The following is an 18,484-nucleotide window of genomic DNA, read 5'->3' as shown; positions in this document are numbered from 1 at the left end:
TCACTGTTATTAATGATAAACAACTCTGTGCCTTTAATCAATGAGGTATAAAAATAACAGTCTTCAAATCTACCAATGAGGTACAGAAAGACATGTGAGAGAGGAGAAAGGGAAGGAGGGAAGATAGGAATGTGGTATGGAGAAAATATCATAGTCAAGTTTACATATAAATGTAACAATCTTATCCAAAAAAGAAAAAAAAATGGCAGAAAGGTATATAAAAGAGAAGTAGTGGGAAGGCGAGCAGGAGGGAGCATGGGTGGGAGGGAGGAGAGTTGGTGAGAGATAAAATGGAGGGAAGCCATCTAAGTTAAACATTCATGGCCACACCTTTCTTTCTCTCCTGTCAGTGTTCTTTCTAACCTCTCCTGACCTTGTGTGTGGATGGGTCAGCTCTGACCACTCAGTCATGACACAGATTTACATAAAGAAGTGCAAGGTCATATACGTACTACTTATTTACGTAACTGTTGGTATTTGCTGATGTTAATAAAATAAGCATCTGTAGAGTGGAGAGATTAACAGGAAAGGAAACCATTAAAATGAGGCAAGAAGAATGCTACAAAAAATGAACTGAAGCAGCAACAAAAGAAATCCCTAAACAGCTGAAAACAAACAAGATGCTAAATAAACAAAAAATAAAAACAATTGATTTCTCTTCCTAATTTTCAACATTTTAAATCAGAGGAGTGATTCACCTTCTCTGTTATAATTCTTTCTCAATTTCTATCCAAACAAAATATTGTAAAATATAAGAAATCCCAACCAAAGTGAAAGCATTCATCTGCAATTACTTAATTAAAACTGGCGACACAACAGCATTATTGGTCCAGCCAGACATGAGCTAAGAGGTTCACTACCACTACAAGTCTTCTTCCTTCACATCCAGTAACTGAGTTAAGATCATAGTAATTTGGGTGGTCATGTCATAATGCACTACTGCTCCTCCTCCACTCCTTGTTACCCATGTCACAACACACTTTTTCAGCCTCAGATACATGGTCATTATACCAAATGTTTAAACCACTACCAATAGAAATAAGAATTTGTAAAATTCAGCAGCTGAACAACTAATAATGGTAAAAACAAGTAATGTTATACGTCCCATGAAAAGCAATACAAAATGTGAAGTCAAATTCAAGTTACACTCATACAAAATATTCAACATATCTTTCTGTCTCACCAGGAGGAGGAGTGGGGGCTGTGGTGGTAGTGGAGGGGACAACAGATGGGCCGAGAGCCACAGCAGCCACAGCGGCAGCAGCAGCAGCAGTAGTGGGGGCAAGGGCGGCCAGCACCTCCTCATTGACCGCCTGCGCCAGTCCCTCATCCACCTGGTCCTCCGAGTCAGCCATCATCCTCTACGCCCAGGATGAGGCCTGCAGGGGGCAGCCCATTACAACATGTCCTACAGAATCAAGCACAAGGCTTAGCAGTAACAAAACAAAATGTTTTTTCATTTATATCACTCATCTGTAATATAAAAAATGGCAATTTCTTACTAAATCAACACCATGAAAATGAGAGTTTTAAAGTTATCAGATTTAACAAGAATCCTCATGAACACATTAGAAAGGAAGAATAGAAGTTCATAAAGACTGACTAACTCCATGCCACACCACACAGGCCAGTGGACTATGTGACACTGAGGAGCCATGACACCTCTACTCTGACTGCAGTGCCTGGGCAGCAGCAGAGCGCTTCTTTGTTGGACAAGACACGCGTCTCATGACAAAGTAAGACCAGTCCTTTCCTGCTTCTTGCACACCAAACCCTAACCTTCATATGCCTCACCCAGGACAGTGCACCCCGCATGCGATCACACCAGCAGAACATCACCAGCGTTCCCTCCCAGCCCCAGTCCAGACCGAGGCTCCCCACACAGCTGTCCCGCCCCAGGCCCCGCCTCACCATCACACACCACTCACCACCACACACCTGCCACGCCCCCATCACCCTAACCCACCTGGCACCTTGGCCGTGGTGGCATGCCCGCCCTCCAAGTTCCGGGGAAAGAGTGGTAGGGCGCCTCCAAGCTTACAAACACAGGATGATGTGGAGTGAAGTAAACCATTGATTGGGGCGGAGGTAAACACTCCCCCTGTCTGCTGATGATGATAATGCTTGTACTGACTGTCTCCTCAACGGTACCTATCCTTTACTTTATGTGGGTAGCCTGCTATTATCAAAACGCTGGTTAATATCCATGAAATAGTCTCAGTGCAGTCATTCAATTAACTACACTCTATTTTCTATCTTAGTAAGCAAGGTAATAAAGTTTGTGGAGATGTTACATCAGCCTTGGACAACACAATGCGCACACCAATCACGTGAAGTTTTGACATGACCATGGCTAACAGAGAACCAGGTAGTACGCCAATATTGCACCTACTTCTACTTAATACTATTTCTTGTTGCTCACTTGTGAAATCCTCAAGCGATATGGTATGAGACTGCCACGCCCATGCAGATTACTTACTGGTGATGTGAAGGCCATTGAAGGGCGAGGGAGGAGTGCGTCAATGGGAGTGTGGAGATACAGTATTGGGTTCAACTCTATTTACTTGCCCTTTGCGATCTTGGTGACTCACTGTACACATCACACAAGATACACTGCCACAGAATGGAACAGTTGTGATCATGTACTGTATTGTGACGGGCGCCACTACACGACACAGGAAATTTCGCAAAACTATTTTGAGAATACCTTGAAAAATACTCATAACAAAGTATACTTATTTATTTAACAAATAATAAGACATGCAACATGTATTTGAATTTTATTAAATGTGTAACGTATCATAAATTGATCATAAATTTATCAAAATTTACGCATTCCTAAAAACATATAGGCCTATTCTGAAAGTTTCATGTCATCATTCTTTTTTTCTTTTTTTTTTTTTATCTCGTCCTGAGAGTCCCTATAATTCATACAGACTCTTATCTTTCTTTACGTACTGATATTAAAATTCGAATTGTTAATGAATTCCATCCCATGAATGATTAAAAATGTGAGCAAACAACCAATTAAACATCTAACGAATCAATACAATTTTGCAGAAAACGATTTGTATCAAAGGAAAAGGTATAAGCTACAACTACCTTTACAAATCGCTTCCCTTAATTAACTACAAACCAAACTCTAATGGAGATGCTGAAACCTATGCAGGAATTTTCTAAGGTGTCAGGTGGGTGTGGGTCCGTCCAACACATGCTTGTCCTGCAGGGTGGCGGCGCAGGGGAGAGGGGCGGGGCACGGGGCACTCTCCAACTCAAGAAGCAGCAGCTCGTTCTGGCCACGCTTCAGGATTGACCAAGGCACGTAGAGTGTGACCTGCGGACCCACCTCAGGCCAGTATCTCCCTAGACAGAACCGGTTGACCCACGCCACTCCCTGGGACACAGACGGAGTAGTAGTAGTAAAATTCAATGGTCTGTTTAGCTGTAGTTTTGTTATTCATGTATCTACTCGTATTTATTTATTCATCTATCTATTGTTATTATAATTACTAATTTCTCCATCTATTTATTTTTTGTATTTTCTCATATTTTTCATATGTTTTCTCTTATTTTCTTTATTTGTTTATTACTATTACTTAATGATCTATTCATTGTGTATGCTCTGATTACTTTAAGAAAAAGAAAGCTCTCTCTCTCTCTCTCTCTCTCTCTCTCTCTCTCTCTCTCTCTCTCTCTCTCTCTCTCTCTCTCTCTCTCTCCAGCACCCACCTTGCTCCAGCCATTAACCCGCAGGAAAGTGTTCAGAGGATGAGGGTCTTCGTCAGGAACAGTGAAGACTCCGCTGTAAAAGGTAAGACCGCCGCTGGGAGTGCCTGGAGTGGCTGGTAGGTGACGAGGGCTCCAAGGGGCGTCCGGGAGTATGGAGGTGTTTGTCAGAGGCACAGCAGTCATGTTCCATCCTTTCAAGACGTGTCCATTTAGGGTAGCGTTGGTAGTAAGGCCCTAGGAGGAAAGGTTTTGAAGGATTGTTAGTAGGTATTTTAGAAGGAGATTGGGGTGCTCTCTCTCTCTCTCTCTCTCTCTCTCTTGGCTTACACATTTTTTTCTTTTTATAGGAGAAAATTTTGACATTGTACGTTTATACAGTGAAGAATGTGAAAAAAAAAGAAAAGGATAAAACTAAATGCAAGGAGAGAGAGAGAGAAAGATTTTCAGTCGTTTAGTTATGCAGTTCCTCGCCTTGAAGTCATTGATGTGAGATCCCGCGGAGATTCTACCCTGGCTCTCCACCACGACAGTAATTGTATCACCTTGCGTCGCTCTCACTGCCACGTCCATCATGCCCTGCTCCCGCGACACCATGCCCGCGTCCCTCCCGCCCACGAACACGTACCCGCGGTCGTGCACGTTGGGAAGACTTAAGCGTGCTGGGTCCGGCTGGGAGAAGAGAAGCTTGTGAACGAGATATGGATGGGATGGGAGAAGGAGGAGGAGGAGGAGGACGAAGATAAAAATAGTAGACACAAAAGATCAAAGTGGAGAAAAATACGAATTAGAAAAGAACAGAAAACCAAAATAATAAATAAAATAACAAATAAACGAATAAAGAAAAGAAACCACAAAAAAAAAAAAAAAAACGAGAGAGAACAAAACCATCAAATCATCAGCTTACTTCCAATCCGTGCACTTACAATCCTGAAGGGGACGCGGGTGGAGTAGATGACGAGGCCAACGGAGAGATCAAGCTGCTCGAAGGTGAGAGGCCAAGGGTGGTAGGTGGTGGGGAGACGAGCCGCTACCTCCCACAAACTGGCGATGGCTGTCAGGTTCACCGCGCCGTACACTCCCTTCTTCGTCGGCCTGGGTATGGGTCCTTGTGGCACGGGGAGGTACTGCGGTGGAGTGGTGGGTATTACAGTTCACGAAAAGTGTTATTGGGGAAAGTAATAAGAATAACTCGTTCAGTATTGTTTAGGGCATATATTCAGAAATACTTGTCGATTTAGGAGAAAACGACACATGGTAAATTTAGGAGAAAACACGACATAGTAGATTTAGAATGGAAAAAAAACTGCACAAGGTAGGTTTAGAAGAAAAACTATGTAATATTATACATTTAAAAGGAGAAAACGACATAGCATGGTAGATTTAGAAAGAAAAAAGCGACACGATATGGTAGAATTAAGAGAAAACGATGCGATATTGTCCATTTAAAAGGAAAAGATACTACAATATCAAAATGTCGATATCAAAGGAAAGTACTAAAAGAATAAGGTTTGGTTCATCCCACAGCGCCAGTTCTGCTTACCAAAAATGGCCCACTAGATACTCAGATTAGTCGCCAAAGTTTCAGCATTCAAGCAAGCTCGGCATCTCACCCATTTAAAGTTTGAGAATATACCGGATGAAACTCCTCCTTTTCCACGAATACCAGCTATCCTGAGGGAAACTTCGCAGGGAACCAGCTACTAGATGATTCGATTTAGAGACAAAAGTAAAATAAGCAAAAGCAGTCGATTTTAAGAGAAAAAGAAAAAAAAATAATAATAACACGCAGCTGAAAAAAAAAAAAAAAACACGAGTAGCAAACTAACAATAACCCACCTAACGCTTGAAAAAAGGAAACATACGTAGAGAAAAACCCACAAGAAACCAACCTAATTTAGACCTACCCTAACCTAACCCTTTGATACACGAGCCCTACCTTATTCACTTAACCCAACCTAACCAAACCTCACCTAAGCTACCCTTCTATTCTAGGGGCCTTACTTGTTCACCAGGTCACGGGCCTTACCTTGCTCACCACGTCCCTGATGGGTAAGTACTTATCCGTGGGGTCACCTGCCTCAGATACCGGGGCATCATAGTCATAGGAGGTTGGGTTAGCCCGGAATTTGGGCAATATGTTGGAACCTGACAGAGGAGAGAGAGAGAGAGAGAGAGAGAGAGAGAGAGAGAGAGAGAGAGAGAGAGAGAGAGAGAGAGATTATTATTTTACTTTTATTTCTATGGTATCAATTTCATTGGCAGAAAGAGAGAGAGAGAGAGAGAGAGAGAGAGAGAGAGAGAGAGAGAGAATTAAGACTATTTTTATTTCTATGGTATCACCGTATCAGCTTCATTGCTAGAGAGAGAGAGAGAGAGAGAGAGAGACGTACAGCAGTAGCAGTACCTGAAGTGAGGCCGAAAGAAGTGCCGCCGTGGAACATGAACATATTGACGGAGGCGTTGAGAGCGAGGATGGCGTCAAGTCCCTCTGCCAGCACCTGCACGGAAGACAGGGCACAGTGGAGGGATCAAGACGAAAACTGTGATAAGAAAGCTTGCTAATACACAGACAATTAAATAGGTAAATGAATAAGTCAGCTTGCTAATACACTGACAATTAAATAAGAAAATAAGTATCAGTGTGTCGTTCTTCTATACAGCTCTAGAGGGCGCCGTACCACTACCTCATTCAAAAGGTTCTAGTTGAAGTGACACGGGTTTCAGGAGTGTTTTTGACGTTAATTTCTAGGGACAGATTAACAAGATTTTCTACATTATTAACAATAGAAACGCTCTTCAGAACCTGGCTAATTATTTTGTGGAATTTAAAAACAGTCGTGGTGAAAGAGCAAGGCCTTTCTGAATACGGGCTTACAGTGCACGATATTTTTTGTGTCCATAAATTTCGAAATCTTCCTCTCTCTTTTTATGCCTGTCACTTTCTTCCATCACATGGCTAATCGTCTATGAGGCGGCATTAAACAGTCGGGGTGAGAGAGCAAAGCGTTACTCTATAGTCTATACGGATCTAGAACAGAGGAGTTTAGCCTTGGGGGAGGCATTGAACACAGTGGAAATTAGCACAGAAAACTTGACATTACACCACAAATGAACGCCACATCTTGACCAGCCTTCATTTCCTTAACTTCCCGTCCCTCTCCCCTCCGTCCGACCCAGCCACCTTGGAATCAACGGTGTGGTGGTGCAGCCCCCAGTGGTCCATCCAGCCGGAATGGTATTCTGAGTTGTCCAAGGGGCCGCGGGGCTCAAACAGACGCTGCATCTTGAACATCTCCTTGGGGTCCTTACCTGGCGGCGGAGGGAGGGAGAGAGGGACACAGAATTACAAAGAAGCAGCCATAACCAATTAAGGCCCTTATTCTGAAACGCTCTGCTCTATCACCACGACTATTCTCAAACGTCATAAAGGTGATTAGCGAGACTTTCAAGGGTATCTTCCTGTTAATAACGTAGGAATCATGCTAATTTGCCACAAACGGTAAAAAGAAGAAAACACCATTAAAACATGTGTATCATGAACCCATATTCTGAAACGCTTTGTTCACTCACTACAATTATTTTCAAAGGCACCAAAGACGAGTAGCCTATCAAGAGTGTTTCTACTGTAAACAAGGCAGAAAACATGTTGACTTATCTCTAAAACCATAAAAAAAACACCCTTAAAAACCAGTATCACGTCATTAGGGGCCTTTAGAATATAGTGTAGAGATAAGGCGAATAAGTGTTACAGAATAGAGGCCGTGACCCCGAGCTGTCCCCTGCCCGCCGCCACCTGCGCGTCAACGGTGTGGTGCGGCTCCCCCCAGTGGTCAAGCCAGCCAGGGTAGTACTCTGAGTTAACCAGGGGACCGCGGGGCTCGAACAGGCGCTGCATTAGGAACATCAAACCGGGATTCCTGCCTAGAGAGAGAGAGAGAGAGAGAGAGAGAGAGAGAGAATTATGTGATGATAGTTTCCTAGTGCCGTGTTAAGTGAGTTTTTTAAGTTTTGATGCTTGTAGTGACAGTGTTACAAGGATTTCACTTCGTAAATTGACAAAAGGAAGTAAAAAGAAAAAAAAAGCATCATAGAAACCCCAGCTAATCATCTCTATGTCTTACTAAATCAGTTTCGATAACAGTTCATAGTGCTGTTATTATTTGTAGTGCTTATTTTGTGGTTATGAATGTTAAGATGTTCAAACGCCCATCTACTTATCTATCTATCTATCTATCTATAAAAAAAATCTTATACACAGCACACCAATACCTGACACTTTCATTTACGCACTACACAGGCTAAACACGCGCCTATCTGTCTATTCATCTCTTCAACCATCTATCTATCTATCTATCAACATCATACTTATAAATACACAATTTCGTAGAACCAAAATCTGACACCTTCATTGACTCACGCACTGCACAGGATAGCCACGCCACTCACCCACACCGAAGTCAATAGTGGCATACACCCCCGGAATTTTGCCCTCCATCAGGTGGTCCGGGATCGGGTTGTCTGTAGTGAAAAGCACAACGCGTGGCCCAAGCTTCTCCCGCGTCAAATCCCGCAGGTGCTTCGTGTAGTGGCGGTCACACAGCTTCACAAGGCACCCGTACTCGTTCTCCAGCTGGCCATGCACGAGGGAATGACAGTGAAAGGAAAGTATTAGTCCATCTGTCTGTTTATACTTATTGTTTTCTTATTAATCATTCTATCATTGTTTATTATTATTATATAGTCGCTTTGTTTTTTTGGGGGGACATTAAATTTAAGATATGTCTGAAGAGTTTTGGTTTAAAAATGCTTTAGTCATATTTTCTTGTCATTCTTCTTACTATTATTATTCATTGCTATTATTTGTAGTGTCAGTTTGCAGCCATGGATAAATTTTCAAATATTCAAGCGTCTATCTATTCACTATCTATCCATGTTTCATCCATGTATCTCTCCATCTGTCTTCTTATCCATATTTGTAGGCTATGTATATATCTATCTATATTTCTATCTCTCCATCTATCTATTTATCTATCTATCTATCTATCCACTCAACCATCTGTCTATCTATACAACCATTCCTCTTTCTATCCATCTTTCTATCCATCTATCTATCTACACCTATCTATTAGAAGAGAAGGCATTGGTTTTCAGGTAGAGTGGTAAGTGAATGGCGTAGTGAGCAATGATAGGGTTAGTGTTGAGTCATTAGGGGCTTTTCAGGGATGAGGAACACTTGTGATTAGGGGTGGGAGGTGGAAGTATACATGCAGGCTGCCTTCATCTATACAGGGCTGCCACTTGAAGACCGCATAGTTTTTTGTAGCTTCCTTTGTTTTCTTGACCCTTTGTGTTTGTAGGTATGTTTGTTTGTTTGTTTTATCTTCTTTTTTCTATCTTCTTTATTTCTTTCATGAAATTTGAGTGAACACTTAAGATAATGAATGCCATTGTTTCTACCTATCTATATCTCTATACCAGTATACCTACTAACTAATTGACTGGTTAAATAGCTAACTAAACTAACAAAATAACTAAATAACTAAATAAACAGATAAATCGCACTTCGCCTGCAATACACAAGATTCAAAATGTGCTGGAAATGTATAAAGGTAATGCCTTCAAGCCAGGACAAATGTTCAAACAGGAAGTGAAAAAAGTAGGTAGTGTACCACACGCGCATTTCCGATCCAACCTCTTTGTTTCTAGGGATATAAGGCACCTGAGTATGAGTAGTCTCAGCGTGGCCTGTGTGTGCGTGTGTGTGTGTGTGTGTGTGTGTGTGTGTGTGTGTGTGTGTGTGTGTGTGTGTGTGTGTGTGTGTGTGTGTGTGTCTTAGTGTTTTGGGTTTTATTGATTTATTTATTGTTATTATTACGTATCTTAGTAGTCATATACAATAATATATATATATATATATATATATATATATATATATATATATATATATATATATATATATATATATATATATATATATATATATTTATTTATTTATTTATTTATTTATTTATCTATTTTTAACGCTAATTCTTTCACGTTTCTCACTATCATTCCAATATTTCCCCATTCATTTCAAACAGTGAAAACCTTTTGGTAAAAAAAAAAAAAAACATCGTTATTACTATTTGTTCAGAGAAGTGAAGACAAGCAGAGGTCAATGAACTGCTTTATGTAGCCTTATCATAATATTACCATTACTATTCTTAAGAAACTACATTGTTTCGCATATATTTCATTTTTTCTTTTTTTCTCTAACAAAACTAAATCAACCACGCTTCTTACAATATTCTTCGATCTTATTAAACTAGCTATACCTCCTAGTGGAAATAGAATTATGACTCATTATTATTCCAGGTGGAAACAATAATATAGCGTCTTGCTTTCTGCTGACGTATTACCCTGCGCTGCGTTGACAAAGACAGCGAATCGAGGGTGGAAATGACGTTTTGATGTTCCGCTGGTGATGAAAGTGTTGAAGGCAGAGAAAGGAAGTTGTGACGAAAAACACAGGAAGACAGAGTAATGGTGTTGCGTCTCTCTCTCTCTCTCTCTCTCTCTCTCTCTCTGTGTGTGTGTGTGTGTGTGTCGTACCTGCACCATGATGACTGGGCCGCCATTTTCGTACAGCAGGGATCGTATCCTGGGCAGCAGCACCTCCCCCAGCCAGCGGTCCATGTGCCTAAGGAACGCTGGCCCAACACACACACACACACACACGTTAGTACTTCACTATTCAGGTTAGCACATCAAATTTGTGCTGTCAATTTCATAACGATAAATTTAACTCACTAAGATTTTATCCCTATATTACGTTTCAAAATACTAATAAATACATAAATACAATTCACAATAGTAATAGCAATAATAATAATAATAATAATAATAATAATAATAATAATAATAATAATAATGATTATAATGAAAGAAATTACGTATGTGTAAATTTCATATAAATAAATCAAACTGAAAAATTATAAGAGAGAGAGAGAGAGAGAGAGAGAGAGAGAGAGAGAGAGAGAGAGAGAGAGAGAGAGAGAGATGCAAATATTTAATATTGTGTTAATATTTCGATTCACGAAGGGGTGCCAACTGAAACCTAAATATTTTCCTGACCTTCTGTCCCATGCACTGCGGCAGAACTCAATACGTAGTAGGTACATGGTGACGTGACAATGCAACATTTTTTACATGATTAGTCTCATTCTACTCTGATGAAAATCAATATATAGTACAGCGATTCTTAACCTTAGGTACATGTACCTCTTAGCCCTATGGGGTACGAAACCTTAAACTTGGGGCTACGAGACATGATACTTTTTATTTGATATAAAAAAAAAGTACCTTTGTTCAGTAAGTGAAAAATTCAATAATTTCTCAGCAAGGTTTGTATCACTAATCCTTTTCATATGTTTGTATTGTATTTATATTGAATGGGGTATGAGAAAATTTTCTGAGATATCAAGTGGTATGGGCACTGAATATATGGTACAAGATGACATGACCCCAAATATCTAATATTACTAGTCTTATCTTTTATTCTAACAAATTATTGTACAAGGCGACACAACATAAAATTTCTAAATTTGTAGTCTAATTTCCATTCCACCATCACTGGGTGACATGACCACAGAGAGCAGAAGAGAACAGTAATGCGTATATTCTTATCTTCCACTCCGCCCATGACCTCCACACAATGACGCAACTATGGGAAGCAGTCTCACACGTTTTGGTGTCTTACCTCAACTAGGCACATTTAACAGGCTCTTATGAAAGTTATTGAGGTGTTGAAAGGTGTTTCCGTGATTCTGGTGATAGCTTAATATTCATTCCGCATCGTCAGTAAGGAAAAAAACATCTCATCGAAATTTGATATACGTTATAGGTAACTTTCCAAAAATGCCCTAGTGAGAAAATAAGACGTAAAAGAAAACAAGCCCATGTATAACTTTGATATATATAGTCTTAATTCTCTACGTTGCCTTGTATACTGAATGGATGTCCTGTCCTTCTGTCCCACCTTTCTCCGGTCTCTCGACCTCTACTAGTGCCCCATCCCCCTCCAGGCACTCACCGGGATCTGAGGTGCGCAGGCGAATGTCTGGGTGCAGCTTCAGGAGCCAGTAAGGCATTCCACCCTTTAAAAAAGAATGACATGTCTCAGTCATCATTTCAGTTCAAGCACATGTTCACCACGTTCATTCTACCTCATACACCACCCACGGCCTATCTCCAGCTACCAAGGCAACGCCAGTACATCAGGTTACAACTCTATTAACACAAGTGGTGGCAGCTTCTCATCACATCCGACACATACATACACATTATTACAACACACAATGTCTTACCTCGACCACATTTATCAGGCTTTAATAAAGATGACTGGAGTTCTGAAGAATTATTCAAATGGCAGATCGATAAAGATTCTACATAATCGGTGAGAAAACTCGCGGACAACAATTTAATTCTAGACTGTCAACAGCGTGCATGCATTACATCATCATAACATTAACACTGTATGGTTAGTTAAATGGTCATTAAACTCATATTTCACTTCTTTTGTGTGATATTTTTTGATACAGTGCCTGAATCACGGCCATATTTATATATCATCGGGTCTATCCTGCTTCAGTGGTATTATTAAGTTAAATTAACGACACACTTGCCCTTGTGCTGGTAGCTATCATGGTTATCGAGGTGTGTGTGTGTGTGTGTGTGTGTGTGTGTGTGTGTGTGTGTGTGTGTGTGAGCGCGCCTGAGGCATTCCTCGTCACTCTTGCGACACCATGTTATCTCGAGCGCCAAACGTTGAGGGGAAGGCAGTGTCGGTGAGTATGGAACAGGGAATCCCGTGAGTGGTGTCTCTATCAGGCTTTCCCTTAACTTACGCAAAGGTTATGGATCTGAGACACTTCTGAGTTGTACATGTCTCCATTATTTTCAAAAGGTTATGGTTGAAAAGACGCAGATTTTAGGGCTATCTATACGGTTTTAATGTCAGATTAACAAGATTTTCACGCTAATCATCTCTGTCGTCTTGGAAAATAGGGTTATTGAGATGGTAATGTTTCTAAATAGGTGCCTCTCTCCCTACCCAACTATATTCAATAACAAAAAGAAAAAAATACATTATGATAAGACAGCATGCGTTGACACTTCCCGGCTCAGCTGTGCACGATAACCGCCAGCTGTGCGCACGTGATAAAACCGATATTGATATAACGATGACATTTTCCTCAGCAGCTACACAAAGACTGTTAGGATAGAGAAGGAGAAAATTTCCTTTCACAACGATAGAAAATAATAAATACATAAATAAATATATTGATTATTTGATAATACCTAATAATAATAATAATAATAATAATAATAATAATAATAATAATAATAATAATAATAATAATAATAATAATAATAACAATAATAATAACAATAACAATAGTAATAACAATGATAGTAATAATAACAACAATAGAAAATTATAATACTGAAATTGTGACGTATTTAAAAAATAACTATTGTATATGGAAAATATTATTTGAGTTAATTAACTTTTATTTTTAAATTAAGACTAAAGAAAATGCACTTCTTTTTGTACAATATTTCTTTCTACGTTTTATTATCTAATCATATGTAATCTTACAGGAGTTTTTATCACATTTTTTTGAGGATATATATATATATATATATATATATATATATATATATATATATATATATATATATATATATATATATATATATATATATATGAACTGGTGGGAAATTTCGAATTGAAGAGTTTGCACCTGATAATTAGGATATGTTCCTTACATAAGAAGTGCCTGCAATTGAAACGTAATAAGGAACTGTCACTCACATTATTCTGTCTACCTCACTAACCCCAAAGGTAACCTAACCAGTATTCCCAGCCGTTCATCCCTTTAACTGATAAACTACGAAACTCTTTGTCTAGATTTGTTCATTGTATCCTGCTGCCAGTGACTTTCAGCATAAAAATTTCAAGACACTTCCCATAATTTTGGAATTTCTATTTTGATATATTTGTTGCCGTTTATCAGATCCTATCTTACATTAAATAATAAAAAGATAAGCAAATCACTAAGTGAATAAAGTAAAGAAATCAATAAATAAGTAAAAACGCGTAAGTACATAAATAAATAAACAAACAAATAGATGATGTTCCTCCTACCACTGCCATGACTCACCATGTCTCTCTCTGCACAGATGTAGGGGCCGATGCGCAGGATGACATCCAGCCCCAGCCGCTGCGCCGTCTTGATGAACTCCTCCAGGTCATTGTTTCCAGAGAAAAGATATTCGCCCTGCCGTGGCTCGTGCGTCGCCCACTCGATCACTCTAACGACGTGAAGGATTGCGTGCATAAAATATATATCGTGGTCTTTGGACTATATTCTGAAACGCCTCTGGTCCGTACCTACCACCACTATTTTCTAAAGGCTCTGGTTGAAGCTTGCAAGGGTTTTTAATAGTGTTTCTATAGCTCTAGTAACATTAAAGAATTTCCACACAATACATGTAAGTACCCGGCTTATCATCTCTGGCCCTTCAAAACAGTCATGATGAAAGGACAAAGCGGTTCTGATAGAGTACGGGTCTTTTTTTTTTTTTTATTAATGACATTTTGTTATCAACTTGTTATCACTGTGTCACTGCTATAGCCTCTCATAGTATTACAATGGTGAGCTCAAGCTTACGGTGCATTTTTGAACGATTTCACTCTCAGAAATAACATTACTAGTGCAGTGTATCTAACAAGGTTTTAAGGCTTCAAGGTTTTATAATTAAATTGTCTAAAGCTAATACAATACAGTAACTAGTATGGGTTTTTAGTGTTTGTAAATTGATTTTCATAGTAATACTGCCTAATATTACTTCAACAAAATTAGATGTTTGGTTAATAATCAAAGTGAACATCGAAATCTCACACCCCAACCTCTATCGTCAAAACACCTCAGCTGTATCTCAAAACCCATAAAAACTCCCTCACCAAAACTCAGCACCCTCAAAATACAGATAACAACAAAAATAAATACATAAAATAAATCAAATTTAGTCACATCTAATGGCAACAAGATTCCAGTCAAGTCCTCACCACACCAGCTACTTCTCATCTCTACACATCTTACGTCTGTACAGCATTGAATCCCGCCATCCTTAGCTTCCATAATCTATCGGGCCAGTCTGCGGCGAGCACGCGGAAGTAGTGGATGGAACCCGACACATAGCGGTAAGGCTGGCCGTCCTTCAGGAACTGGGAATGCTCATAATCGATCTCGAAGCTACGAACCTGCTGTAGGAAAGGGAGCGTCAGGTGTGTGTGTGTGTGTTTACCTAGTTGTATTTATCTAGTTGTAGTTTTACAGGGCCTGGGCTTTATGCTCGTGTGGTCCCGTCTCCATATCTACACTTATCTAATTTTTCTTTAAAACTATGTACACTCTTTGCTGACACCACTTCCTCACTCAAACTGTTCCAAGTCTCAACACATCTTTGCGGGAAACTAAATTTTTTAACATCTCTCAGACATCGTCCCTTCCTTAGTTTCTTACTATGCGATCTTGTGCTTCTAAAGTCATATTCTTCTCTCAGGATCAGTTTCTCATTATCCACTTCATCCATTCCGTTAATCAATTTATAAACTTGTATCAGATCCCTCTCTCTTCTCTGCTCCAAGGTTGGTAGATCCATAGCCTTTAGTCTCTCCTCATATGTCATCCCTTTAAATTCTGGAACCATTCTTGTAGCCATTTTTGTAGTCTCTAATTTTCTTATGTGTTTCTTTTATGGGGAGTCCACACAACTCCTGCATATTCCAATCTAGGTCTTATTTTAGTACTTATCAATTTCTTCATCATTTCCTTGTCCATATAGTGAAATGCTACTCCAATATTCCTTAGCAAATTATACGTCTCTGAAAATTCTATCAATATGGCTTACCGGTTGATTATTTTCTTCCATTGTCACTCCCAAGTCCTTTTCCTTTTTACTTTTTCTAGTTCTACTCCATCTCCCATCTTATAGATTCCCACTGGTCGTCTTTCACTTTTTCCCATTTCCATGACATGGCTTTTGTCCACATTGAATTCCATCTCCCATTTTTTGCTCCATTTCCAGATCTTGTTTAAGTCTTCCTGTAGTATTTCACAATCCTCTTTTGTTTAATGACTCTGCACAGTTTCGCATCGTCCGCAAACAGATTTATGTAGCTGTTCACTCCTCTGGCATGTCATTTATATATACGAGAAAAAGTATTGGCGCCAATACTGACCCCTGTGGCACTCCGCTGTCTACTGTTCTCCACTTGGACTTCATATCTTTAACTATCGTCCTTATTTCTCTCCCCTTAAGTAATTCTTCATCCATCTCAATGTGCTTCCTTTTAAGCCACCCTTCTCCTCTAACTTCCATAGTAATCTTTCATGTGGCACTTTATCAAACGCCTTTTTTAGATCTAAATAAATACAGTGTGTGTGTGTGTGTGTGTGTGTGTGTGTGTGTGTGTGAAATCTTATTTGAATACAGTGTCCCAGACTCCATTATTGGAACTTCAATATTTCATTCATTCAATCACCTATTTGTTACTTGGTGGTTTCATTGTGCGTTATTCACTTGAAACCATTTTTCTACTAATGCTTTTAGATTATATGTAAAAGACCTTATTATTTTTTTGGTGTTATCTACCTTATATCATTATCTATTCATGTGCTTGTTATTTTACTTCATTTTTCCTTTGTTTGCCGAGGTCCTGATCAACCTTTGAAGATGTCAAATAAGCAAATAGACGAATGAATTAATAAATATGTATCTCTCTTTTATAAGTACAAGTCTACATGCGAATAAACGTGAACAGAAACGATATTTATTATTTTACCATTTCCATGAAGAGAAAGATAAGCATTAGAAAAACGTGCTGTATAGAAAATTATAAAGATGTGAGAAGAAATTCGATGTGGAAAAAAAAAATTTGTGTCGTTAATTACATAAACATTCATCAGCTAAGTTACATTAATTTTCTCGCTAGTGCTGCCTGCTCGGCAACTACGCACATAGGTGTGTCACCACACATGTATTTCTGACGACACACACACACACACACACTCACGTACGGACAGCTGACGTCATTCATCCCATATCTTGACTCAGCGTGCGTGCTTCCTGCCACCTGGGGGAAGTGTGTGTTTACTTATTTGTATTCTCTCTGGCTTGAGTCAGGCTCATGATATCCTCTTATAATAATATTAATACACTATCATTTTTTTTTTTTCTTATTTACTTATAATAGCTGTTTGGAAACTCGACTTTCCCCAGTAATACATTACATTATATTCTGTTAAGCAAAGTGCGCTACTATACATCTCTCTCTCTCTCTCTCTCTCTGTGTGTGTGTGTGTGTGTGTGTGTGTGTGTGTGTGTTCTTACCAACACCCTGCTCTCCTCAGCTAGCTAACAAAGGAAAGGGAAGTGAACAAACCAGCTCCCGTTTCCTCTTCCCTTCCCGTCATAGTATTTTTAAAATTAGTGAAACGGGGAAAAAAATGGTCTTCCGTTCTTGGTAGCTGGCGTGCTGCAGGAAAAGAAGCTCACCTCCTTCCTCTCCACGCTAATTGATGGCGCATAAAAATATGTGAGCAGAACAAAGAACACAGTTTTCATGTAAAGACCAGAAATGAGGTGGCATGACTCACTCACACTCTTAGCCGACTTGAAGAGTAGGTAAACTGAAATAGGGCAATAGCCATATGAATATAATACGAGAACTTTAATTGTCCATTGCGAGCATGAAATCCACCACTAATGCAGCTGGCCTATATGTACTTCACTACTGTCGAAGAGTGATCGTGTGAATGTGGATAAATAAGTAAAATAAAATAAAATGATAATAATAAAAAAAAAATAATAATAATAATAATAATAATAATAATAATAATAATAATAATAATAATAATAGTAACAATAGCAATGATAATAATAAATAAATAAATAAATAAAATAAAGAAGTAAAAGTCGCTAATATATTGCACGGTAGAGTAGAACAAGTTACGAACATGAGGCTTACCTAATGAAGAAATTGACATGATAATTAGCACTGGTTAAAATCAATGCGCATCATAAAAAAACATGTGTGGATTGCAGAGTTGCATGGGATGTGTAAGTTAGGAGCGAGTCTCGTAGTGTTAGGAAGAAGAAAAAAAAACATTGTGTTCCTTCCTCTGAACGCGTTTTCTTCCATATTCATTCGATCACTAATCTAATCTTATCCAAGTTTTTATTATTTACTACATTTTGTTACCATGGCACAGTGATATCAGACAATCAAACATAGCAAGTTATAATACTTAATATTTATAGTTTAGTGGAAAATGTCTTAGATGAAATTTTGAATGGAAACTATCACGTGTATTTGTTTGAAAGAAAATAATCCGGAATATGTAGAATGACCACAGCCCAAAGTTCCAATTACGTCTCATCGTAGAAAGTACGTACTTACGTGGACATGGTTGTGGTAAGTGAGGGCTGGCTGGGCGGTCACTTCCTGTCCCCAGCAACACACCAGCAGTACCACACACACACCCACCTCGCCAAAACATCCCTTCATCATCATACGTCTTCCGTGTAATTTAATGACTGCCAATTACTAATGATATTCAGTTAAAATGATCTTTCCGAACACCTCATTTCAAACACAGTCCATCACGTGTGCTATGACACTCGCTAGTCTGCTTACTCTGTTATC

General features: G+C 39.2%; 2 protein-coding genes across 14 annotated transcripts in view; both read right to left on the bottom strand.

The window, feature by feature from the left end:
* Positions 1-2,122, bottom strand: part of LOC123501163 (protein furry-like) — a 102,812-nt gene extending 100,690 nt beyond the window's left edge. Inside the window, exons 1-2 of one of the 4 annotated variants that reach the window (XM_045249797.1) lie at positions 1,967-2,122; positions 1,184-1,379 (exon numbers count right to left, since the gene is read on the bottom strand). In XM_045249797.1, the coding sequence (XP_045105732.1) occupies positions 1,184-1,358 (175 nt within the window). In that variant the 5' untranslated portion in view covers positions 1,359-1,379; positions 1,967-2,122. Of the gene's footprint in view, positions 1-1,183; positions 1,409-1,966 lie in introns of those variants that run through there. The other 3 variants (XM_045249796.1, XM_045249789.1, XM_045249790.1) reach the window with 3 other exon arrangements.
* Positions 2,123-2,726: 604 nt separating this feature from the next.
* On the bottom strand, positions 2,727-18,484 carry LOC123501166 (beta-galactosidase-like). Of its 10 annotated transcripts, none has more exons than XM_045249804.1 (14): positions 18,239-18,483; positions 16,853-16,912; positions 14,877-15,040; positions 13,935-14,085; positions 11,801-11,864; positions 10,321-10,418; positions 8,176-8,359; positions 7,523-7,650; positions 6,134-6,227; positions 5,756-5,874; positions 4,653-4,853; positions 4,201-4,398; positions 3,730-3,963; positions 2,727-3,394 (listed from the first exon to the last, which is right to left on the bottom strand). In XM_045249804.1, exons 1-14 carry the CDS (start codon positions 18,350-18,352, stop codon positions 3,185-3,187), a joined length of 2,019 nt encoding a protein of 672 aa, XP_045105739.1. In that variant the 5' UTR covers positions 18,353-18,483; the 3' UTR covers positions 2,727-3,184. The 10 variants fall into 10 exon arrangements, with proteins under 10 accessions (XP_045105739.1, XP_045105740.1, XP_045105741.1 ...); XM_045249805.1 differs by lacking the exon at positions 7,523-7,650 and adding an exon at positions 6,911-7,038; XM_045249806.1 differs by lacking the exon at positions 7,523-7,650 and adding an exon at positions 6,911-7,038 and having other exon boundaries at positions 14,877-15,037.

The sequence above is a fragment of the Portunus trituberculatus genome, chromosome 9 (assembly GCF_017591435.1).
Source record: "Portunus trituberculatus isolate SZX2019 chromosome 9, ASM1759143v1, whole genome shotgun sequence".
Taxonomy (NCBI): Eukaryota; Metazoa; Arthropoda; class Malacostraca; order Decapoda; family Portunidae; genus Portunus; species Portunus trituberculatus.
This window is presented reverse-complemented; position numbering and strand designations above follow the sequence as displayed.